General features: G+C 36.1%; 1 protein-coding gene across 2 annotated transcripts in view; it reads left to right on the forward strand.

The window, feature by feature from the left end:
* Positions 1 to 26,291, forward strand: part of TBL1XR1 (TBL1X/Y related 1) — a 173,212-nt gene that overhangs the window by 134,259 nt on the left and 12,662 nt on the right. The window contains exons 3-10 of one of the 2 annotated variants that reach the window (XM_052638498.1): positions 4,322 to 4,424; positions 13,273 to 13,418; positions 15,757 to 15,979; positions 16,702 to 16,834; positions 17,188 to 17,329; positions 19,997 to 20,060; positions 20,154 to 20,251; positions 21,430 to 21,490. In XM_052638498.1, coding sequence (XP_052494458.1) covers positions 4,367 to 4,424; positions 13,273 to 13,418; positions 15,757 to 15,979; positions 16,702 to 16,834; positions 17,188 to 17,329; positions 19,997 to 20,060; positions 20,154 to 20,251; positions 21,430 to 21,490 — 925 coding nt within the window. In that variant the 5' untranslated portion in view covers positions 4,322 to 4,366. The remainder of the gene's footprint in view (positions 1 to 4,321; positions 4,425 to 13,272; positions 13,419 to 15,756; positions 15,980 to 16,701; positions 16,835 to 17,187; positions 17,330 to 19,996; positions 20,061 to 20,153; positions 20,252 to 21,429; positions 21,491 to 26,291) is intronic. The other variant, XM_052638506.1, reaches the window with a different exon arrangement.

A 26,291-nucleotide genomic window follows, 5' to 3' on the forward strand; every position in this document is an offset into this window, starting at 1 on the left:
TCTTGCTGCCTTAATATAGCTGTGGGTTTGAATTAAGTAATTTCATTGCCCATAACTGATGGGGGTTTGAATAAAAGCTTTTATGATCTTACAGGCTGTTTCTGAGAATTAAAAAGTACAGAGATATTTAATATATGTTTTTAGAACTAGGTCATTTACTTTTGAGGGCTGAATAAGTATGATCAGGCAGAATATACAAATAGGTGTTTTGTAATTTTAGCAAGTGCTTATTTTGGATGTCTCGTTTAATAGTCTCTCAGGCTCCTTGAGGCAGAACTTCTTTTATACGTGGTAACCTCTGCCAGACGTGATATCAAGGCCCATGCCTGTTTGGTACAGGGTAGATTGGATGAGCGTCTTACTGTTATCTTGTGACCTTGCTTAAAGATAGATGTTCTGAAAGATACCACAGTGGAAGAGGTATGGCAGGAAGGTTTTTGTGTGCCTTCTGAAGATCGGTTGTGGCTAGTCTCTGTGTATCTATCTGGTCTTCACTTGGGGCAGGTGAAGACTACATCATAGAAGTGTAAACAGACAAATCAAAATGGACCTGTTCTGTAAACTGCAGTGAGTCCACTGCTGAAGTAGTGGCATTTTCTCCAAGCTTTGTTCTCTGGCATCCAGTTTTTTTAGGTATTTTGAAAGTGAAAACTGAAGCTTTCAATCAGGAAACGTCTTAACGTTGTCTTGTTTGTTTTTAACGTCTAGTATTTCCTGTTCTTTTCAGGTGTCCTTTTGATGTTAGAATTTAAACAGACTTATTTCATACTGAACCTTATTCTAGAATTGAGTGTCTTTATAAGAGGATAAACTCAGGTCTTTAAATAAAGAGCCTATGTAGGTTTTTTTTTTTAATAGTTTTTTATTTTTTTAATTTTAAAATCTTTAATTCTGAGCCTATGTAGTTTTATTGTCACTATGACTGAAACTTTTAATACAGAGTTTTATTAACTTCGCTATTTTTTTTTAAGGCCACATTTGTTTGTATGTTTCTCTTAACTGAAAAACTGTCAATTCTGCACGGCTTGGGACAGCTTTATTTCATGTGTCAGTTCCTAGCTCTTTGTTCAGTCGCTCACCCACGTCTGACTCTGCGACCCCATGGACTGCAGCACTCCAGGCTTCCCCACCCTTCACCAACTCCCGGAGCTTGCTCAAACCTGTCCATTGAGTCAGTGATGCCATCCAGCCATCTCATCCTCTGTCGTCCCCTTCTGCTGTACTCTTGCCCAGAAAATCCCATGGACGGAGTAGCCTGGTATAGGGGTTGCAGAGTCGGACACGACTGAGCGACTTCACTTCACTTCACTTGTCTGCCCTAGGGGTATGTTTGGTATAAGTGAAAACAGTGATCTTTCTCTCTGAAAGTATGAGCTAGCTGAAGTAGAACTAAAGCTAGAAGGAACCCTTTTAACATTTGAAAAGTTTACCCCTTTCTCTTAAAAAATTTACTTTTGGTTACAGAAACTAGTATAGTACTATGATCAGTATAATAAATCTATTCACAGCAATTTGAACAGACAAGAGCTCTCCTGCTCTTCATGCTTGGTATTTCTTGTTGACTTTACAAAAAGTATGCCACCAACATGTATTTATTATGAGAGTTTTTATAGATAATAATTTATATCATTTTGACTTGTGTTTTTCTTTGCCCCAAGATACATTAAATGATACAGAAGCACTACTGATAACTGCTTTAATTTGAGACATTTTGGTGACCTTTGTGTATCAGAATCAGGCATTTTAAGAAATATGTACATCTTAGGTACTTCAGTTCCATTATTCATTATTTGAATATTAGACTGATATTTTAGAGGAAAAGAATACTCTTATTTTCTTCATTAGTTGTTTCACTAGGATTCCACCTGACTGAACTCATTTTGGGAGATCCTCTTCATCAGTAGTGACTCAGTGTTTCCCTGACAGATATCCATGGTTGGCCAAGTTGTGACTTAATGCCTGCTGTATAATGGGTGTTATATGTAATCATATAATGGGTGTGGTGGTTTTATTTTTTAAATCATTCAATCACCAGGCTTTCAGAATTGACTCTTGTGTTATACCTACTGTGTGTGCCAAGCACATTGTTACCATTCCTGTGGGTCAGGGTAGAGTTGACCAGGATCTCCTCCAGAGCTCAGATCCTCCTGTGTGCCACAGGGGCCTCTGGATGAGGTGTCCTGAGCCAGTCATCAGAGGAGTTCATCTGTATCATTCTGTTCAGTGTGGCGTGTATAGATTATCACATTCAATTGCACTATTTGAAATTAAATGGGAGGAGGTGCCGCCTTCTTCACACGGGGATGGTATTTACTTTTCTCCCATGGCTTCTCCTTTCAGTAAATGTCCTAAAAGACACCTTTGATTCTTCTCCTTTCCTGAGCTCTGTGTCAAGTCACCCACCCTGAGTCTGCTTCTTCCTGAGTGTCTCTGGAATCCTGGTGTCCTAGGGACGCTTCTCAGCTCCAGGGCCTCAGTCCGGTTTCAGGGTTCTTCTCTTAGGTGACTGGAGCACCTTCCTAACTTGGCCCCTCTCCTCAGCCCAGTTTCCTTCTAGTTTTCATATTAAAATTCAGGATGGTCTTTTAAAATGTAAATCATACCACTTCCCTGCGTTTCCTGCTTTTTCTTCCCTGTTTTCTTGTGATTCCTTCAAGGCTCCTCTCAAGCCTCACTTCATTTTGTTTCTTTTTCTTCACGCAGACCTTCCAGTGACTGTTAACTGCTCACTGAATTGCTTCAGTTCTTTTCCTTCCTCCCCAGATATTCGTGTTCTCACTCTCCTGTCTGTCCTTGAGGTCTGAACACTGAAGACACTTCCTCTGAGATGTATTCCCAGACCACTGAATTTGGTCAGGGCTTCCTGTGTGTGTGTTCACTGGGGGAATTGTTACCGCCCCCTTGTTTGTCTTCCTTTGTTTCTGAGATAAGCTTGGTGAGTGTTCAGTCACCAGGCTTTCCAGATCTACAGCAGTAGCAGTTCCTGTTGTATAGAAGCCTGCTCAGTCCTTGCTGATCTTGAGAGGTGTGAATATATTGTTGCCCTGCATTATAAGAGATCCGTGACGTGGCAGGACACTCAGCGCAGGCCCGGGGATAGATGCCCCTTTATACAGAATGGGCTTCCCTGGTGGCTCAGACAGTAAAGCGTCTGCCTGCAATGCCAGAGACCCGGGTCCAGTCCCTGGGTTGGGAAGATCCCCTGGAGAAGGAAATGGCACCCCACTCCAGTACTCTTGCCTGGAAAATTCCATGGACTGAGGGAGGAGCCTGGTGGGTTACAGTCCATGGGGTCGCAAAGAGTCGGACACAACTGAGTGACTTCACTTTCTTTCTTTTTTATACTGAATAGATGTCAGCGTATCCTGTTTTAAACAAGGAATGGAGAAGCTGGTCTGTGGGCCATGTCCAGCCCATTGACTTTTTATAAGGACCACAAACTAAGACAAGGTTTTAATTTTTTGAGTGCTGAAGAAGAAATCAAAAGAAAAATATTTTATGACACAAGAGTATCATATGCAGTTCAAATGTCAGTGTTGATAAGTTGTCTTACTGGAACTTGGCCACCGTCAGTCATTCGTGTGCCGTTGCTGCTCTTGCACTGCAACTGCGGAGGAGTAGTTGCGACTATATGACTGGCAAAGCCTAACGCATTGACTGTTGGGCACCGAGCAGAAGAGTTTGCTTTAAATCCTTTCTGTGACATGAGAACAGCTATGTATAATCAGGATATATTTAAGCTATATGTCAGTTTCCTTCTTTCCCTCCTTCTGAGAATATCATTTGAGTTTTCAGAACTGTACTCCAGCCTCTCTGCCTTATGCATACCTAGAGCTTTTTGAAACTTGAACATTGCAGATTAGCTGTTGAGAAAATAGAGACTTCAAATCCTAGTAAATTTTGTAAACAAAACCAGCGTGGATGGCTGGTCCCTGTTCCTGTAGTCTGAAGTCAGTCTTTTCCTATATAAATAATTTTCTGATCCTTAAAATAAACTCTTTTTTACATTTAAGGAGAAAAGAGGAACAACTTTTTATGCTATTTAATATAATTATTGAAATATGATACTGGAGGCCCTTTTGTAAATTTTTAATCCTTTTTACCAATATGTTGCAGAAAAGGAGACCCAGCTGTGTTTTGGTTGTATAATCTACTACTAACTATTGGAAGTATCTTTATTTGTTAGGATTTATTATTAGGCAATATCAAATCTTCATTTTACATTATTTAATAAAATCAAATGGTTTTTACAACATTGTTTACATTTTGTTTAAAAATATTTTATTGAGAAAATACTTAATTAACTTTGTTTTATTTTTAGGGTTATATCCTGTGTTGTGACCTCATGGTTTAAGTGGGAATAAAGATGAGTATAAGCAGTGATGAGGTCAACTTCTTGGTATATAGATACTTGCAAGAGTCAGGTGAGTACATTCATAAAGTAAATAGGCCTCAAATTATTTTAATATCTTCAAAATAACCTTTTATGCATTTGAAATTTGTACCAGTCCAAACTGTTGAACTTTGTATGTTTCATTAATGTCTGGACTGCCATTTTAAAGCTATGTGTTACTGCATGGTTTAACTCTCTGACTCTTTCAAATATGTTAGAATCATCTCAGGCAAATATTTGTAACAAGTGGTTTGGCTTTCACTGTTCAAAGATCATTTTTATAGTTCGTAATGAAGTGAGATTACTGCAAATGGTTGGTAGGAACATATAAATTCTCAGATATCATCAGTTTGATAATGTACATTCATAGTTCTCAGCTTAATGTTACTGGTCCTAGTTGCAATAAGCATTTCAAAAGCTAAATTTGCTTTTTCATAATGCTTTTGTCTCAACCCAGTTGATTAAGTGTATCTTTGACCTGAATCTTAATAATGTATTTCATCGGGAGCTGATTAGTAAATATAAATCATTGAAAGATATTTGTTTTAAATATTAAGTTATTCAGTGATCTCCCAAGTTTTCTAGACAGATTAAGAGGTGTTATCCTAAAAAAGAAGGACTATTACAAGGGAAAATGTAGGCTGGATTAAGGGGAAAATGTAAAAACTAGAAGAGGGGAAAACAGGTTGGATGGAACATAAGATGGTAGAAAAGATTGACTGCAATGGAAAGTTAGATTGTTAACATGAGATTGAATCATTTGGTGATGGAAAATGTCTGCGTGTGAATTTTAGGAATTATAACTTAAAGTTATTGGGATGTTAGTTAAGATAAAGTTTGGTATAAAAAGATAATTTTGGTAGCCACTTTTCAGGGAGGGGTGAAAGGAATAGATAGGATATTGAGCCTTCAATTTTGATTTGAAACTCCAGTTATTCTTCTTCCAGGGCTTTGTTAGTTGTCCTTTCTTAGGCAGATAGTTTAGACAAGGCCTTAGATTTTAGATCATCTTCTTATTGAAATACTCCCAGCTGCACTCCAGTTCTGAGCTTTTCTCTTGGGTGGGAATATTCTATTCCCAGGCAACATCACTACTCCTCTCTGGCTTGGAACAGCTGAGAAAATTATATCCAACAAGGGCCGGGAGGGAAAAAGAAGAAAATAAAGTAACCAAGAATGCAGGATAACTTGTTATGAAGCTTTGAAACTGATAGATCTTGTTTTGTTTTGTTTTCAGTTGATAAACTGGCAGATCCAAAGAGAAAATCTGTAGAATATTTTGCATAAGATATAATGATTATTAGTAAAGTGGAAAAGGTAGTGACCCATGGACTGTAGCACATACACTCACATTTGAATATTGTTATATAGTACTTTAGACAATAGCAGAAAGAAGTTATTGGGGCAGAACAATCTCTGGTTTTTCTGCCTTTGAATTCAACCACCAGTTAAGTCAGAGCTTTGAGGCATTAGACACTAAAGTGAAAAATAGTGCGAAGGATCAGTGGATGAGAAATACAGATGATGTTTTATATCACTGCAGGAAAATACAGCAAGTAAAAGGGACGGTAAAATAATAATCTGGGTTAATTTATGAAAGTGTCCAGTGATTTTATCAAAAGTCTTAAAATTGCTTATGTTCTCAGAAAAAATGCTTCTAAATTTTATGTTTTAAGGTATTTTATGTTGCAGTAAACATAAAGCAAGAATGATATTTTTTTAAATACCTTGTATGGTAGACTAATATTTATCATATTAAATCCTATGTAATTGTTAACTATGTTCTTAGTTGTGCTTTGTGTATTCTTTACAAAACTATATACGGTGTACTGGTGATGAAGTATGATGTTAAGCCACATGTCTAAAATGTGAACACCGGTCCCTTTATAAAATTGGCAACTTCCTATTTACATTATAGCCCTGAATTTATAGGGGAAAATCAGACTACACTGATGACATTTTGACTTAACAGAAGTTTTTCTAGGAAGGCAGCTTGCAATAAATTTAAGAACCACCTATAACCAGCATTCTGAAGTTTGATCCTTTGACCACCTGCATCACAATCACTTAGAGAGCTAGGAGTGGGCCCCAGAATTTGCATTTTACAGATGTTCCAAGTGGTTCTTAGGCGCAATTAATGATGGATCTGTACTAGTCGTGGGATAATTAGAACTTGACAAGAAGGTGTTGTATATTCACAGTATCTTGGGATCCATCTCCTGAGGGAATAAAATCACTTAACTTGTTTTAATCTTAAATACTCCATATACTATATGGTAAATTTATTATGACTATTATGAATACTAGAAAATGTTACCTGTAAAAGTCTCCCCCTACCCCCAGTTACATAACTTCTCAGAGCTCCCATTTTCTCATTTATAAAATTTGTTAGTAATACTTGCTGAAAAGGAACTACTGCATGGTATTCAGCCTCAAATGTTTTATAAACTTCTGTCTGAAATAAGCCATCGTTCCCTATTTGTTAAAACTAATTAAGAGAAAAATTTATTGTAGTATGGTTTTATTGTGCTGGAACCTTTTATCTTTCTCATTTATATCTCTGGAAAATTCACTCTGAGCATATTACTTTGATCATTATCATTTTGCACTGTTATGAACTAGGCTGTTCATATTTAACAAATATTTCCTAGGGAATAAAATTTGTTTTGTTTTTTTTTTTCTTTTGGGATTTGACATGTAGTGCTACAATTAATGGATTTGATTCATTGTGTTCCCTTTAATTAGCATTTACCCAAGGGCATTAATAACTTGATCACCCTAATAACTTATATTTATCAATGATAGGTAGAATAAATACTAATATTATAGTTGGTTGTATACAAGAGAAACTGATGCAGGGTTAATTTTAGAGGAGCTAAACTGGTTTGTATCTTTTAAATTTTCTCCCCCTCCCCTCACTCCTTCCCCCTTTGTGTCACGTGACTCTCCTGTAGTTGTTTATTTTTTTCTTAAGGAAATTGTTCCAGGCAATTATTTGTGAACTTTGTGGCACCCATTTTTCTTGTTGCTTTGTGTAAGATGAAATTTTGCTTAAATTGTGAATTTGGTTTAGGGGAGAATTCTTGGTTCTAGATTTTTTGTCATCTATTACGTGTGTAGGAGCTCATGGATGAACCTGTGTTGAACACTGGGAAACAGTTGCATTTTATGATTGAAAACTAACTGGAAAATGCAGAAACAACATGTCCTTGTTACTGAATAATTTTCTAGATCATGATTTTGAATACTGTTTTAAAAATCCTCATGTTTTTAGAACTGAGATTCATCTTGCCACGTAGTCTCCATTTATGAGGGATGATATATATAGGCTTAAAGCATTCACTTCGTGAAAGATCTTCTTGTCTCTCCTGCACCTCACTTCACTTTTCTACTCTTTTCAAAAGGATATTGCTTCTCCCAGGAAATAGGCCTTGCACCACACCACTTCTTACATGATGCTTACTTAAAATGTTATATTTGTTTATAAGGTCACACATCAAACATACACTTAATTTGGAAATCTAAACATGATCATAATGATCATAGTGGGCACAAAGTAGCCAGAATGTTTGTGTATAACTTTATGGTTCTGACCTGTAATACCCAACAGCCCATTCATTTGTCTTTTTCATTTATTGGTTTTTGTATTAACCTCTCCAATGGCCAGTAGAGTATCAACAGTTAAATGATAGTATAGTTTCTCTTGACTCAGAGAAAGGTAACTGGGCTAGATAAACATTGCTTCTTACATATCCTCCACTGGTATCGTTTATAAACAGATTTTAACAGCAGGCTGGAAGGAGTTTAGATTAAATGGCTATCAGTAATGTGCCTTTCACCATGAAGAAATGGAGAGGAGAGGTCAGCATCTGATATTTCCACCATGAGTCTTTTCTTTCAGTTTTTGTGAGTACATGGTCAGTTCAAAACTGCAAATAGGTACATAGTTTTGTTTTATAATAAAATATGCAGTGGCATTAATTTGATACATACAGTTGTTGTACACATGACTAATGAACAATAAATAGCAAGCAGTTGTCATAAATTCTGATAATTATACTTTTATCCAAATCACTTTTTCTCCTCTTTTTGTAAACTGAATGACTTTTTTTTTTTTTTTTTTTGCTGATAGAGGAAATTCCTGTTACACATTCTGACTGACATACTTGTTAAAAAACAAAGGTCCTTTAATGGTTGCCAAACAGAGAACTTGTTCAATCTTAATAGTAATCTTTTTGTTTTTTTAGGAATAACCAGCATTGTAAGCATATAAGGAAATGTATAAATTGCTGATGGCTTCATAAACTTGTACAGTTCTTTTGAAAGGCAATTTGGCAGTCATGAACTTCCTTTGAAGTGCTGATGTCTCCTTCAACTTTTGAGGGACTCCATCCTAAAGAAAAAAACATATATATACATGGCAAAAGCCTATACACATAGATATTTGAAGTAAGAGTCTTTTTAAATAGTGAACATTGGAAAATCCAAATGTCCAGCCGTGGGGTGAATAATTTACTAGCTGGTACATTTATTGGATGAATATTATAATAAAATTATTTCAGAAAATACAATTCATATAAAATATTCAGATATATATATATATAAAGGACAAGATTAGGGCACAAAACTGCATAGCCAGCGTATTGTGCTGGACAAAAGGAAATAAAATATGTTAACAGTTGTATTCGGGTTTTGGTATGGTAATTTTTTTTCTTCACTCCTTTCTTCCTTTCCTTTGTAAATTTTTTTAAGGAAGTGTCAGGTCTATCCAACTTTTCAACATGCAAGGTCCCATGTAGCATTTTTTTCTCTACTTCTTTTTACCTTTTCTAAAACCTTCACACATTTAAGTATGGAACTTTTTGTACTAAACAAAATTCTGGGTCTATAGGATAGAATTGGAAACAGATTTGGGGTCAAGAGAGTATGTGGTGATGGAAGCAGGGGTATGATTTTCTGGGCTTTTCTGACCTGAGGCTAAGAAAAGGACCTTGTGTAAATCAGATTTTACTTCCATATAGGGCACTGTGTTGTGTTAGTAGTTAAGCTTTGCCTCACCACTTCCCACTGCCCCCCGGCCCTGTTCAGATACCCTACACCGTAACCATGTTCAGAGCTCCTTTTCATGTTCGTATACCCTCCAAAGTAGAGTTGACAGGATCTGAAAGACTTGACTTCCCTTTGAGGAAACCATCCCTGTCATCCCAAGAGAGGTCACTCCTGAAACAAGCCATATGTAGAAAATTGTTGTCTTGTGACCTCATTTCTTACATGGGAACAGTGCATGGCCTCAAAAGTAACTGCACATAGACCTCCCCCATACCCCTGCCGGTCCTGATCACTGAATATCCTTGAATTACTGTATACTGAACTTTGTGGTTTTCAGCCTTACTCCTCTCTGGATTTCCTTTTCTATCTCCCAGATTTTAATCACTCTAGTGAATGTGTAGAATACTTGATTGTAGAGTATTTATACAAAGTATTATTTATATCAGCTTTGCTTTTACTCCTGGAAAGAAGGGATGCTATATTAGGCAAGCAGGCTAGACTTAAGCATTTCACAGACTGTAAGTTGATGCCTTTTGCCTTTTACTATGTAGATCAAAAGCTGTCCCTGAAAAAGTATTGCCTGCATATATATTTACAGATAAATGCAAATATATTTTGGCATAACCCTTGTTCAAATTTTAGTTTTTCAAGGGAGATTTAAGCCATATGTTTTCTCTGGATTTATAGATTTCCTGATGTGCCAGGGTAAATTATAGTAGAATTGCATTCTGATTTAACAAATGGTTATTGAACACTAGTAAAATTAGGTGACATCTAGTTTCCTAAAATTGAAAGATGACTAGACATTAACCCCATCTTCAGACATCCCAGTTGTATTAATCATACACATAAACACAACCTGTAGAATGCTACACACCCACAAATTAGAGGATTATTATAGAAGAGAAGTATCAACCCTGGAGCAGCAGAAGGCAGGACTTCACCTCCGTTCACACAGGTGAAAAGTGCGTGGGAACACATGAAGCCCAAAGGCATGAGATAGCTCAGTATGTTCTAGGTCTTGGTTGTATTTAATGTGCATTGAGAAGAAATGGGGAGATAAGCCTGGAGAGATGAGTAGGGTAAAGATTGCAGAAGTACCTGTGTGTCACACTTAGAGAGTTTGACCTTGATTATGAAGGCCAGAAGGATTGTTGAAGGTACTCAAGTAAGGAGTGGTATGATCATTTTTTGTTTTACAAGTAGTCTTCTAGCTATAGTGTTGCAAGTGTACTTGGCTGGGGAAGAGAGGAAAGGAACTTATGACAGCAGTGGTCCAGGTAAAGGATGGTGGGGGACTACAATCCAGGTTTGGGCACAAAAGGAAAGCTGATGGCAGAGACCGGAGAGGGAGAATTGATAGGGTCTGGCGAATGGTGGAATGCCAGGGGCTGAGGGAAGTTAGGAGGACCTTCCGCTGTAGCATGGCAAGGTGAAAAATTTCTAAGGAAGAAGTTGTTTTAGGGACGGGAAGAAGAGTAGTTTCAAACATAATTTTAAGCTGCTTTGTAATGCTGTAACTAGAAATTTAAAAAAAGTTGTTCAATTCAGCATGTGTTTAAGAAGAGCATTTTAAGTGTGGACCTCCTTTAGGGCAAATATATATTAACGATAAGTGCAGAAACACTATTAAAGATGACTTCAGGGTTGTTTTCTTGCTGTTTGAGAAGATTGTAAGTGCATATGTAATACCTTAGGATGGCACAGAGCACCTGGTCTCACAAAAAAAATTCAGAACATAGGCAACATTCCAGTTAAAAATTGACATTGTTCTACGTGCAGCTCAGGATATTCTTGGACATAATCTTGAACTTTGTCATCTAATTAAACAGAGTCTAAATGTAATTAATAATTATTTAAATTGTACTCAGAAATTGGAGTACAGAAGTCATAGACTTTCTACAGTTTAGAAGGCTTTGGAAAATCAAAGTATCTTGCTTATTAATAAAATGTCTTAATGTCTCATGTGCTACTGATGACACTTTCTAATACCTTGGAATGAAATAAGAATAATGATGCAGTCTTTTATTTTTTGTTGATATGCAGGAGCTCACTCTGCCTTAGCTTTATCCTCGACCCTATTCTAACTGCTCAGTAGGATGGGGGGAATGCAGTGGTTATGGCCATGGTCCTTGAATAAATCTTTATTTTCTTTGTGTTTTCTCATCTGCTGAGAAAGATGAGAAGTTAATAAGATTATATATATGTGCATGATGCAGGCCCTCTGTAAGTGATATCGTCTATCTTGAAGTCTTCTACTCCAAGCCACTTGGTTATTTAGCTTTTTTCCCCCCTTTCTGTTTATGATTTACTGCAGAATTTATTTCGGGAGGGATATGAAATTGAGAACAGAAGTCTCCAGCCTCAGTGCTTCCGGATTTCACTGCCATGATCTCATAACCTTTCTCCCCAATCCTTCCTAGTCTTTTTTTCTCAGTTTCCTATCCTGGTGATCTGGGATCTGCTCATACTCAAGTAGTTCTGGGTTTCCTGATAGGGACGGAGCAAAACGGTGCTTTTTTCATTTGTGTTTTTTGTGCCTTCTTGTGAGCTCAGATTAAGTTGCAGATTATAAATACGTTTTTAATAATGATCTTGTTTGTCTATGGGTGAAATCAAGAAGTCAAAATTCAAGCATCTTCTTACTTCTCACTATGGGTAGTTACAGAAATGGTTAGGTATCCCAAAGAGGTAAGGAAGGGACAGCCCTAAGGAAAATCAGCTTAGGTGTACTGTGACTCTCTGTTAACCATTTAAAATAGCCTCTAGCCACATGCTGTTTGAGAGCACACAGTATTTTATGATAGACTGTTCATAAGTGCCACAAGGAGTCTGAGAGTGCAAGCACAAAACAAAAAAGCATGGGCTAAGCATGAAACATGTAAGGATAGACGGGCTCAACAGCATGTTGCATGGATTAGATCAGTTTAACCAAGACCCAAATCGTGTTCATTTACCTTATTTAACGTTCTGTACAGATGTATAATTTAATTGAATTATTTAACATTAATGATAGTTAACACTAGTTAAGCTCTGACAGATATGTTGGTAAAGAGAATAACCACCCTCGGTCTGTCAGTTTACTAGCATTTTACTTTTGGATTTGGACTTGACTTTCATAAAAAGCAAGAGTGACTTAAATTGATTTAAAATTAGACTTTTGTTATGTGAATATTTTGGTTTGAGTATTTCAAATTAAAATCAAAGAATTGTTGATGGACATACAAATTGGATTTTTGCTTGTCAGCTGTTCTTTTTCTAAAGCTTCCATTTAGATGGATTATTACTAAGTAGCAAAAAATTAGTAACTTTTTCTTAGTACTTAATCATATATACAATCAAAGTTAAGCATGAAAATTATTTTTCATGATTAAATTACAGTTTTCATTCCTTATGTTTGCTTTTTATTTCCTAGTAGATTTTTAAAATAGCCTACAAAATATAGAATTTCAAGATGTATGATGATTTATATACAGAAATTTTAATATATTACAGAAATATTAAATGTCATTTAATTTATCTTGAGTGAAGCAGTTGAGTCACATGACTTAAAAAGGCTTTTCCCCAACTCTAAAGTTTAATACTATTTGTTGAGGAAAATTATGTGCTACGGTTATATAATTAAAGTGAAGAGGAAAATACATGAAGGTTAATGTGTTTGGATTTTGCTATACTTCTTTTGTTTAAAAACATATTTGACCTTAGCTAACAGTCTGGGATTTCAGATGGGTGTAATGTGGATTTGAAAGATTACAGAAGTCTTTCCTTTGTGTTACATTGCATATTGCCATTTGGAGAATAAATTGTTACAACTTTTCTTTTGCTTTCAGGATTTTCTCATTCAGCGTTCACCTTCGGTATAGAAAGCCATATCAGTCAGTCTAACATAAATGGTGCCCTCGTCCCGCCTGCTGCATTGATTTCTATCATCCAGAAAGGTCTACAGTATGTAGAGGCAGAAGTTAGTATTAATGAGGTAAGGAAGATTTAGTTCAAGTACTAATTCTAACTCCTAAATGCTTCCTTAAATATCTCGTATCTTGCTTGCTCATTCATTATCTAACTTCAGCTTCACCAGGTAAACAAAACTGAAGGACATTATTCCTAACGTGGTGTCAGGGCGCACAGGCAAGGCTGATGGCTCTCAACTATAAGGACTGCTGTCTTATTGCTTTTTACATAGTTTAATAAGTAAACAGTAAGAACTCCGGGAGATGGTGATGGTGATGGACAGGGAGGCCTGGCGTGCTGTGATTCATGGGGTTGCAAAGAGTTGGACATGACTGAGCGACTGAACTGAACTGAACTGAAGAAATAATTTTCTTTAAGATCAGCAAATTGTGCTGTGGAATACTGAGACCATAATTGATTGTGAAATTAGAAGATCTTAGGTTATTTGGCTGTAAGTGATTTTGGAAGGCACCTGTCTACAGTCTGTATGACATAGGTAGTTTAGCTCGTGTCGATCAATTATGGCCTGTGAGCCAGAGTCTGCCTATTGCTTGTTTCTGTAAAGCTTGCTGGGGGCATAGTCACACTCCTTAATTTTCGTATTATCTAGCTTTTGTGCTGCATGGCAGCATTGAGTGGTTGTGACAGAGACCTTAGGTCTGCAAAGCCCAAAATATACAGAAAGACTCTGCAAACCCTGGTATAGCTGAAAATTTTTATACATGGTCAGGATTTGTGGTACATGGAGCTTTTCACCTTATTTTCACTTCAGAGATTGACATATTCCCCTTTCCTTTTGCAGGTATTTTAAAAACTAAAGCTCCATGGTTTCTACATCAGTATTTATTACTATAATTATAACGTACTAAATTGATTATTTTTTTAATTTCCTCATGTCTATACTGAAAAATCTACTGATTCTAAGTTAAATGTGTCCTCATTGTCTTTTAGCACTTTGCCTCCCAAAGTATACTTATTGGAGAGAATGATGAAACAATTTCTCCCAGTGGCCAGAGTTGAAGTCTCATTTTTTCTGAAAAAATTTTTTCTAGGTTTAATATAGTACACCACAATATATCTATATTGGCTTTAATCTTTTTCTAAGTTTAAATACTTGCTCCAGCTCCTCAAATACTCTATTATAATTGACAGTTCAGAGAGATGTTCAGTGTTTTGTAACTTGGAGCATCCCATCATAACACTTAGTGCATGTTCACTAGCTTAAGTGAGCCAGGCTTCATTTATGCATGTTTCTAGCTAATATGCACTGTTTCTATTTCTGACTTGCTCTGTGCCTATGTCTCTTCTCCTGCTTGCTTTAGAACTTATTTATTGTGAACTTCCCAATACTAGTGAGAGGAGCTTTGGAAAATATAGCAACTTGATAAAATTAAAGAACACTAGCCTGTGAGTTGTAGCTGTACTTCTCTAATGTTACTGTGCATATAAGACTTTCCCCAAAAGCTTGTTAAAACAGAGATTCCTGAGCCCTTTAGAGATTTTGATTTTATAGCTTTGAGTCTTCATTTCTAACAAGTTTCCAGATGTTGGGGGGACTGTTGGTCTTTGGATTGCACTTTGGATAGCACCAGTTAACAGATTCCAGCTGCCATAGACTACCTGTGGAAGTCTTTAAATCTTACTGTGCTCATAAAGTAAAATGAGGGACTTCCCTGACATTCCGGTGATTAAGACTGCCTTCCAGTGGAGCGGCATGGGTTCAATCCCTGGTCAGGGAGCTAAGACCTACCTGCATTCGGGCCAAAAAAACAACACATAAAACAGAAGCAGTATCATAACAAATGCAACAAGGACTTAAAAAAACAATAACAGTAGTGAAATGAGGTGATTGTATATATTAATGTCTGTTGATATTGATGTCTATTTCTGCCTTAATGTTTTAATTAAATCACAAGAAACTTTTGCATTCAGCAAAACTATTTATTTAAAAAGTTTTTAGTTTTAAAGAAGTATTTGCCAAAATGTGGCACCAAATCTCATCATTTTATTAACTATCCCACATTACTTTTGACTAACAGAACTTGGGAATATAATTGAAAGCCTTTTTACCCTCCAGGCCTACTTTTTTTTTAAAAATTCCTTTCAGTATTTCAGCTTTGATCTGTGCAACACTTAACAGTAAGAATTGGGTGAGGAAGACAATCGGAACAGCTGTTGACAGTGCTTCCTTTAGTTTCCTTCTTCCCTCCCAATTCCTTCCTTCCTTTCTTACATGCACTCAGGAAATTACCGAAAAGTGTTTTTTTCTTGGAATGATTATTTTCTGCTGTTAACTTGTATGAATACAAATTACTCCAAATGTGTTACCTTTGATTTTTCTTCTCACAATTTTTCAAATCCAGGATGGTACCTTGTTTGATGGTCGACCAATAGAGTCTCTGTCACTGATAGATGCCGTAATGCCTGATGTAGTACAAACAAGACAACAAGCTTATAGAGATAAACTTGCACAGCAACAAGCAGCAGCTGCTGCAGCTGCTGCAGCTGCGACAAACCAACAAGGATCTGCAAAAAATGGAGAAAACACAGCAAATGGGGAGGAGAATGGAGCACATACTATAGCAAGTGAGCTGAAAGAATTTTTTTTAAGTTCCATTAAAAAAGAAACTTGCTTTATGGGGATGCCTCATTTTAGCTGAACTAACACTGTCTATTTAATTTTTGCCAACTTGTTCCCCTAACTTATATCATACAATTCAGATTTTTATGCCTAAAGTTCCGTAAAGCTAGATTTACTTTCATGGACCTTATTACTTTCATTCTTTTTAAAAAAATATTTAGAAACCATTTTTTTTTTTTACTGTTAGGTGAACTTTGTATCTGCATTTGATTTCTAAATATAATTTTTAACAGTAGTCATTAACAGATACAATAAAGCTTTGGCATGGAGATATAAAGGCAACTCGATGTTATATGAATGATATCAGCAACCCCTACTGGCAGAAATTCAGAATAGTGTTGGCATGGATTATATTTAATTCAAACTATTTTATCATTTTCAACTGTGTTTGGGCCTAACCTTTCACAGTTTTCCTCTAGTCCTGCTCCCCCATCTCTGAACACACACTTAGGTGCACATCTCTTTTAAAAAAATTATATTCATGTTTAACTAAAGGTTGGAATTTATTTTTCACGTGATAAATTCTGTATAGTCATTTTCAACATTACCTGACATAGTTGAATAAGAAAGTTACACTCTATCTGCTGGTTAAGAATTCCTTTTTTCCTCCAATATGCTGTGATATTATTACCTAACTGGAATTTTCCATCTGTTTCTCATGATGCAGATAATCATACTGATATGATGGAAGTGGATGGGGATGTTGAAATCCCTCCTAATAAAGCAGTTGTGTTACGGGGCCACGAATCTGAAGTTTTCATCTGTGCCTGGAACCCCGTTAGTGATCTCTTGGCATCAGGGTATGTTTCTCAAAGTGAAATTAAAATGGATTTCTAAAAGTATCTTACTGAAATATTGCGTGTTCTACAAATACGTTGCTTACACTTTCCGGTTTTTGTTGTTGCTTGTTTGTGGTCATTTTGCCCTGTAAATCTTTATTTCTTCTTGAAGTAATGTTAGAGTTTTTAAATTACTCCCTCAGGAGTGATTTCGGCATCCCCAAAATGGAGACTGAGAAAAATACTGGAAATGGAAATGCCTGATAGTGTAATTTGTGTTTGCCTCATTAATAATAGGTTGTAAATCTGTTGTCTTGATTTCTGTAATGCTTGAGAATATCATGAAAATTTAAAATATGTTGCGTACCTTATAGGTCTGGAGACTCAACAGCAAGAATATGGAACCTTAGTGAAAACAGCACGAGTGGCTCCACACAGTTAGTACTTAGACATTGTATACGAGAAGGAGGGCAAGATGTCCCAAGCAACAAGGATGTAACATCACTAGATTGGAATGTGAGTATCGCTGTGCTGTCCATGGTGGCTGTAGTTAGTAACATGCTTAACCTCCCTGAGCCTCAAACTAGTGGCAGGGTATGTCTGTTTGTTCAGGTATTTTTGAATTTCACTAATAAGAACAGCAGAATAGGAGTCCCTAACCCAAAATGTGTTAAAAGCAAAGACAGTCAGGGCAAGGTTCATCTTCCAGCCTCTCAGTTTAGCTAGATATAGAATCTTTGCATAACTGGTGGTCCGTCACTCTGTACTTCATTCTCATCACATATAAAGTAGGAGTGTATTAATGGTCTTCATAAATCAAATAGTAAATGAAAACCAATGATAGACACGTACTAAGTTCTCAGTGGGATTCCCTGATAGCTCAGTTGGTAAAGCCTGAAATGCAGGAGACCCCAGTTCGATTCCTGGGTCAGGAAGATGCCCTGGAGAAGGGAAAGGCTACTACCTAATTACAGTATTAATTAAGTTCTTAACTACTAAGTCCTTTGTTAGGGGTACAAGAGAAATCTATGTAATAGAAACATAGTCTTGTTTCTCTCATTTTGCTGTTAATTGATGAAAACTTCATTGCCAGCTCTTTTTAGGAACCGTTAGTCTAGATTACAAGCTTTATTCTAGCTGTAGGACTCTTGAGAATTCTCTTATTCTATATATGATTCAATATTACTTTTACTTACTAGAGTATTTGATTTCACTATTGATAAAGCTTCATCCTTTCAGTTTCAAATATATAATTAACAGCTTTCTTTGCTACCATTCCCACAAGTAATTTGCGGAAAATTAGCATTTTAAAAGTTTCTGTGTCTTTTCCTTTATTCCATGTTGTCTTTTTTCTTCCTTGTAACTTTACGTTCATTTTTTTAATACCCTCCCACTCCCCCAACTCTGGTTCTAGTAACTTCTTAGACTGTATCAGTGTTACAAAGAATTTTAGAGGTCAGCTGTCCTTTCCTTAGCAAGTGGACATCCTTTCCTTCTCTGGCCTCTGTTTTAACAACATTTTGTGGGGCTTTTCAAAGTATCTTCTAAATCTCTTTCCAAGAAATAAGATCTGTCTTTCAAAGTGATTACACTATCTGAAGTTCTTAGTTTCTATGAAATTCTTCCAGAACTTATGGTAAGGATTATTAGTGTTCTTTTCTAAATTTCCAACAATGTATTTACCCTTTCCCACCTATAAAGTTGAGAATTCTCAACAGTGTTATTTGATTGTAGGGTCAGAACTAAGAATTCCGTTCTTAAAATGGGACCTTACTATATCATAGGCCAAAGGCCTTATACCCTTCTTAGGCTGTTTGGCTCAGAAACCATGTTAACTTGATGAAATTTATAGTTTACACTGAAAAGGATGGTTAACAAATGATCTGTTGAGTTTGGTGTTTCTGAACTGCAAGTTAAAGCTTTTAAAAGTATAGACTTCTGGAAGATTTATTATTTGCTATGAACTTAAGTCTTCCCCTAGAAAGAGAAAATGTTACTGTTGTTTAATGGCTCATTTCCATGGCTAAAGCAGAAGCCTGTGAGATAGCTGCTCCTTATTATTCTCCTACTTTACTAGTGGTCCATGGTCTAAAACCATTAGTTTAAAGGTTTGTGCAGTTTGGAAATAAACTTGTGCTATTAGCTTCAACATTGCTCCTTCTTCCTTAGAACTATAGGGGATTTCCAAATCCTAGCAGAACTGAATCTGCATCGCCTACAACCAGCATTTGTTTGTCACTTAACTGTACAGCTAGATGACTGGAGAGGTCTGAAAAGGTGATCTTGTTTTCATTTCTCTTACCAAAAAAAGCATCAGCAAGGCAGGATTTCATTCTGTCTCTCCTGTAATGTTTACTCATCTCAGCAATAGTCTGTGTAATGTACTCTGAAACTTGGATTTCCACAGAATAAGTTGGATCTTAGCAAGTCCTGCCGTTGGACCATTATTCAAGGCAAGGCACCATAGGAAATTTTAAGGTTAGAGAAAACGTTAAGGATTCCTCCTCAGAGTAGAGTAGTTCTGGACAGTTGTACTCACTTCGTTAGCTATAAAGTCAGCCTACACTCTTTTCTAACTTGTGTTTTTGTGTGTGCGTTGCTATTTTTATTGGTACAGGAAAAAATTAACAAAAGAAAGAAATGTTTAATGTAGTGATATTTAAGAATCTGATCATCTGAAACAATATTATTTGGAACACACACAGTTTAGACAGTAAAAGATTTAGAGGGAGGACAATATGAGAACTTCTAATCTTAATGAAACATTTTGGAAGATTTTGATTTTGATTGAATACCTTTATTAAATCATAAGATTAAGATTTTGATGTCCTTTCTAATCCCCCGCCTGACCCCCACCTTTAGTCCTAGGCCTTTGTGAGAGTACAGTAAGTAGACCTTAGCCCCTGTAAGAGCGGTGATAATCTTGCTCCCAAGCAGTTACTGCCCTTCCAGGACTGGGGTGTGAGGCCTGCACCCTGACTGAATGCTGCCAAAATACTAGCTTCACAGCATGAAGGGTGGTCTGGAGGCCTTTTCTCACACTTGCAAATAGGCAAAGCTGAAGGTCTTGAAGCAAAGAATGTCACAGACCTGCTGTACTTGGGATTAAACATAATATATTCTAATAAAATTTAAATACCCTTTCTGGGTTATATAATTGAAAGAAATGTGTTTCTCCAACAGAGTGAAGGTACACTTCTAGCAACTGGTTCTTATGATGGGTTTGCCAGAATATGGACTAAAGATGGTAAATAAAGCATTTTTTTCCTCACTTGTTTTTACTGTTGATCCAAATTATAAAGCTTAAAGTAATTTTAATGTTTTTCCTTTTGAATTTTAGGTAACCTTGCTAGCACTTTGGGGCAGCATAAAGGCCCCATATTTGCATTAAAATGGAATAAGAAAGGAAATTTCATCCTAAGTGCTGGAGTAGACAAGGTAATTAGCTTCTATAAAAGTTAATTTGTTAAAGAGTATACTTGAGAGTAATATTCTCCTCTGCTAATCACATAAATAATAAAACATTCATATTTGGGAAATTCACATGTGAATTTATGTTAAGAATAGAAATGCTTTCTTAGATTTTCTGTCAGCTCATTCTTAAATCTGTGCAGATGCCCTTTATTCTTATCTGTGTGACTGCTCTTCATTGTTTTGGAATTTGAGCCATAGTGAAGTCATATATCCAATACTCTTCATCTCTTTTCTGTAGTTTTTAGTTAATCACATCAGTGAGTATGGCTCTGGAGTGATTTCATGGGAAATCTTAGAGTCAGTCTGTTAGCTGAACTCCTAATGTTTAATTGAAAATGCAAGAAATGCAGGGTCTTTCCAGCTTTCACCTAACATGGCTGGTAAACTTGGGTAGGTTGAAAGCATTTGTTATTTCTCCTTCATTTTCTTAAAGTTATTTCCTTTACCACACATCACAGAAAAGATTATTTTATAATACAGGAAAGTACATGCCCATAGTTACCAGTGTATTGTCAAAAAGGGAAGTAGGCAAAAAGGAAGAATATGAAGGTGGCCAGGAATGGGAGGGGAAAGCCTTTTTAATAGTTACTGCCAATCTACAATATTTAATGACTCCAAAGTTATAAAATTAGTGATGGGAGGGTATTAGTGAAATTGTGAATATATCCATTCAGATGTGTATGTTATACTTTGATGTAATATAAAAAACATTGTTTTAATTATTGTCAATTAAAGCTGCCTTTATTTATAAATGTGAGCTTTAAAAATCTTAATATTGAGAATTAGCTGATTATGATATTAACCAAAAATTTGCCTCCTTAAGCTACATAGCAATAAAAATCTGACTTTAAATACACTACTACAATGGAGTTTCTTAATCTAATATAATGTTTGGTACTTTGTAGACAACCAGTAATTGTTATTTGAAGTAAGTTGACTGATGAAAAGTCACCAGGGTAGAATTAAACTGCTTAACAGTTTAGTTTAAACATCCTTTCCCTGCTCCCAGTGGAATATAGCCTCATTGTACTAAAATGTTAAATGCACTCTGACATTTCATATTGCTTTAATATGATGAGGCATTTAATTTATGTATATATGATAAACTTTTCTTAGCAATATATTTTTCTTTTCTATCTTAGACTACAATTATTTGGGATGCACATACTGGTGAAGCCAAGCAACAATTTCCTTTTCATTCAGGTAAATCTTCACAGTTTACGTGAGAACTGTTAGAACTGTCTTCTGTTTTCCTAATTAAACTTTTAATAGCATATAATTCATCTAAAATCTTGAACTATCAAATGTAAGCTTTATTCCTAGTCCTTTGAGGAGTTGATGTTCAGTGGCTTTCAGATAATTAAATGTTTTCTGTGAAATGTACCATAAAAAAGCGTTTTCAACCTGGTACCATTAGAGTTGGTAATATTTAATGGTAAGAACATAGATTTTTGATCCAGGATGTCTAGGTGTGCTTGTGAATCCCACTCCACTTAACAAGCTTCAAGACTGAGAGAATCATTGAACCTTTCTGAGCCGTATTTTCTCTATCTGTAAATGAGGGATAAAAATAATACTGTTTGAGTAAGGGCGTAAGACTAATACATATATATTAAAATACTGCATAAACTCCTACAGGTTTAGGTATTGCCATGTTTTATTTTAATTTATGTATCTAAAACAGTCCTCTTGCTTACCTAAAATAAAAATTATAAGGCTTTCCCGATACTGCTGGAACTTTGGCGCTTCATATATTTTCTTTTAGGAAATAATTTGATACTTAAATCAGATAAATCTGATCTCCAAAATAGTGTGCTTCTTTCTCCATGATATATAGCTGTGCACCAGGGCTTATATCCTGATGTGTAGAGTCACCTTGATTTTAGTACCAACACTCTTGTGCATCCTAGAACTTTGTTTCTGCTTTCAGGGGGGTTTCTGAGAACAGAAACTGATGTTAAACTGGAACAAGATCCCTAATAATGTTTATAACAGTAGTTTTAGTACTGCCTGATTTAATTGCATCATGCAAGATTGTGTTGTGGTTGGAAAGAGTTTTAAGTTGGAGGCTGAGTTAAGTAATTCTGGTTGTTTTCAAGGCTTTGGTAGTATCCTTTTTATAGTCAGTGGCACAGTGTTACCTTTAAAATTGAAATGCAAAGCTTTTGGCATTTTGCTTTTTTGTATTTCTTTATTTAGTGTGATTCAATAAGTCAAATAAGGCACAAAATGATTTTTCAGTAGTATCTGAGTGGCATAATTTTGCAAGTTTGTGTTAAACAATTCAACCTGATTAAAGCCTACCACATTAATAAGTATTTACACGTCAGTATCTGTTTACCTGTTTTAATCCCTTTCTGCCTTTGCTTCTAGTCCTCAACCAGATAGAATTCTCTTAGACCTCTGACCATTCTGCCTAAAGATTTTTCCTACATCCTAGGAGTGATGGAAAATTGAAATAAGTGGGTGTGGCATTGTTATGAGTTGCTTTATAATGTGTGCCACCTTTGTGTTGGAGGTAATGCTCTTTATACACAATCCCATTTAGTCTTGGCTGCAACCCAGGGGTAGATGATGTAGAAGTCACTTTACAGATAAAAAGCCATTTTACCTGTGATATTCTTTCCTGCCATGCTTTTTTTATTTTTTAAATGGCTTTATTGAGGGGTGTGTGTGTGTGTCCAGTCCCTCCATATCCTTGCCAGCACTTGGTATATGATCAGTCTTTTTAATTGTATCCCCTGTAATGAGTGTGTAGTGGTGTCTCACTGTGGTTTTATTTGTAGTTCCTAATGATTAATGATGTTGAGCATCTTGTCACGTGTTAATTTATCATCTGTATGTCTTCTTTGGTGACGTATCTTTTTCTTTTGCTTGATATAGAAGTTGAGGTCACTGATTTGAAACTTTTCTACTTTTCTAATGGGGATCTGACATTCAGTGCTATAAATTTACCTCTAACTACTATTTAGTGACATCTCACAATTTTTCAGATATTGTGATTTCATTCAGTTCAGAATACTTTCTGAAGTAATTTTGATTCGGCGTATTAATTTATGAATAATTGGAAAGTTTTTCGAGGTCTTTGTAGCATTGCTTTTTAATTTTTAATAAAAATATTCATTTTATTTTTGACTGCACTAGGTCTTCGTTGCTGCGTGCAGGCTTTTTCTAGTTGTGGAGATTGGGGGGTACTCTAGTTACGGGGCCTGGGCTTCTTGTCGCAGAATGCGAGCTCTGTGGTGCGTGGGCTTCAGTGTTTGAGGCTTGCGGGCTCCAGAGCACAGGCTTTTACTAGTTGTGGCACATGAGCTTTTTACCCTGCAGTATGTGGGATCTTCATGGGCCAGGAATCGAACGAACCCAGTGACCCCTACATTGTAAGGTGGATTCTTAACCACTGGGCCGCCAGCGAAGCCCGCTTTCTAATATAATTCCATTGTTCCTACAAATGTCATGAGGGTCAAGTTGTTTCATAAGGCTGTTCAAATCTTTTATAGCCCTAACTGGTTGTTCTGTCTACTTATACCACCTGTTACTGAGAGAAGGGTATTGAAATCATCAATAATAATTGAAAAACACAGTTTCTAATTTCTTCCATCAATCTTTGCTTTATGTATTTTGAAACAGTGCTAATAAGGACATTAACATTTAGGAATGTTGCATCCTCATGTTGAATTGATCCATTTATCATTTTGTTAATGATCCTCTTTTTTTTTTCATGCTCTGTAATCTACATAATCTGATGTTAATGTAGCCCTTCAAGTTTCTTTTGGTTAGTGTTGGCATGGTATATATACCTCCATACTTTTACATTTGAAGTGTAATTTATATAGGCATTATTTATTGCTTGTTTACTGAATATCAACCGCTGCCTTTTAATGGTAATTTTTAGGCTCTTTACATTTAATGTGATTATTGATATGATTGCATTTAAATTAATCAAATTTCTATTTATCTCTTCTTTTCCTGTTTTTCCACTTTCATTTGGATTATATGAATATTTTTATGATTACAGTTTTCTTCCTTTGGTGGGTTATTAACTATAAATCTTTTATTAAAGTGGTTGCATCAGGATTTATAGTACACATCTTTAACTTAGCACTATATACTTTCAAGTGATATTTTAAAGAGATTAAATAGTAATAATTTTTACTCATAGTTACCATTTCCAGCTGTTTGTTTCTTTGTGTAGATGCATACACATCTAATTCATCTAGTTTCATTTATTTTCTGCCCAGACGGCTTTAACATTCCTTATAGTGCAAATCTAATGCTGATGAATTCTTTCTGTATATATGAACAAGTCTGTATTTCACTTTCATTATTGAAAGATTTTGTTGTTGTTGAGTATAGAGTTCTAGGGTTGACAGGATATTTTTCTTGCAGTACTTTAAAAAAATATTGCTGTGTTCTCTTATTTACACTTGAACTTATTCCAGTTTTCATTCTTACTGCTCTGTAGTACTTTGTCTTGTTTTATCTGGCTGCTTTTAAGATTTTTCTGCTTATAAATGATTTTGTACAATTTGAATAGTTTTCTTTGTTTCTTGACCTTGAAGCTTCTTGGATGTCTTCATACATAGTTTCCTTCAAGTGAAAAAAAATTTTGACCATTATTTTTAAAGAATATTCTACTTCCTCCCCACATTTTTTTTAACTTGAAGTTTTGAGTGTGTTTATTAGTCTGCTTGATTTCCCATAATACTCTTCATTTTTTTTATCCAGTATTTTTTTCGGGTGTGCTCAGTCATGTCCAACTCTCTGTGACCCCATGGACTGTATAGCCCACCAGGCTTCGAAAGGGCAAGGGTACTGGAATGGGTTGCCGTTTTGAACCCACATCTCTTTTACGTCTCCTGCAGCGGCAGGTGGATTCTTTACCACTAGCGCCACCTGAGAAGTGGGATGATTTCTATGCTGTTTTTCAAGTTTACACTCCTTTTCTTCTAGTTATTTGTGAACTTTGTTCTGGCACATTGTTAAATTACCTGGAAATAGTCTGATCCTTTGGGTCACGCTTATGAAACTTGTTAAATGTCAGGGAAACAGTGCTCAGTGTAGAGCTAATTATTTCCTGGTACTGAGGCAAGAACCTAGATGTACTCAAACCAGTGTTCCCTGAATCAAAAGGTTTTCTAGCCTGCTGCACGTTTCCAGTCTTGTTTCTTCTAATCCTTTTCAGTGCTTCTTTCCCAAGGCTCAGCTAGTACTTATGCTGATTAGTACAGCTAACTGTGTGAGTTGGGCCCGCTGCAGGTCTTTAGAATTCTGTCTGCCTAGCTCTCTCCTTTCTTGTGCTATGAGTTCTAGCTGCTTGTGGTTCTCTAGATTCTGAGCTTTATCTCTTCCCCTCAGGAATTTCATTAATCTCTTCCTTAGGGAAATTCCTCTTCCATGGGCCAAGATCTGGACATTTTTCCAAATCATATATGAGCAGTTAAAGGCACATTGTTGGTTGATTTCCTTCTCTGAAGAACCACTGTCCTTTGTTGTCTCGTACCCAGAGTCTTCCCTGGTGGCTCAGATGGTAAAAAAATCCTTTTGCAATGCAGGAGACCCAGGTTTGATCCCTGGGTTAGGAAGATGCTCTGGAAAAGGCAATGGTCACACACTCTAGTCTTCTTGTCTGGAGAATTCCATGGATAGAGGAGCCTGGCAGGCTGTGGTCTGTGGAATCTCAAATAGTCGGACGCAACTGAGCAACTAACGCTAGCACTAACCCAGAGTCTTGTACTGTTATTTCATACATTTTGTAAGTGTTTGGCTATTTTGGGCAGGAGGTAAATTTGTTTCCTGTTACCCCATCTTGACCAGGAATAGAAGTCTACCATGCTTTTAAAATTACCATATTCTAATTCCTATACTGTATTTTCATCCATATACTCTTACATAAAGCATAAATCATGATTATAGATGATTAACCATTTCATATTCATTAGGATAGCTGTAAAAAATAACAGTGTTCATAATGATGTGGAGAAATTAGAATCCTTATACTTTG

This window comes from Budorcas taxicolor, chromosome 1, assembly GCF_023091745.1.
Source record: "Budorcas taxicolor isolate Tak-1 chromosome 1, Takin1.1, whole genome shotgun sequence".
In the NCBI taxonomy this organism is placed as follows: Eukaryota; Metazoa; Chordata; class Mammalia; order Artiodactyla; family Bovidae; genus Budorcas; species Budorcas taxicolor.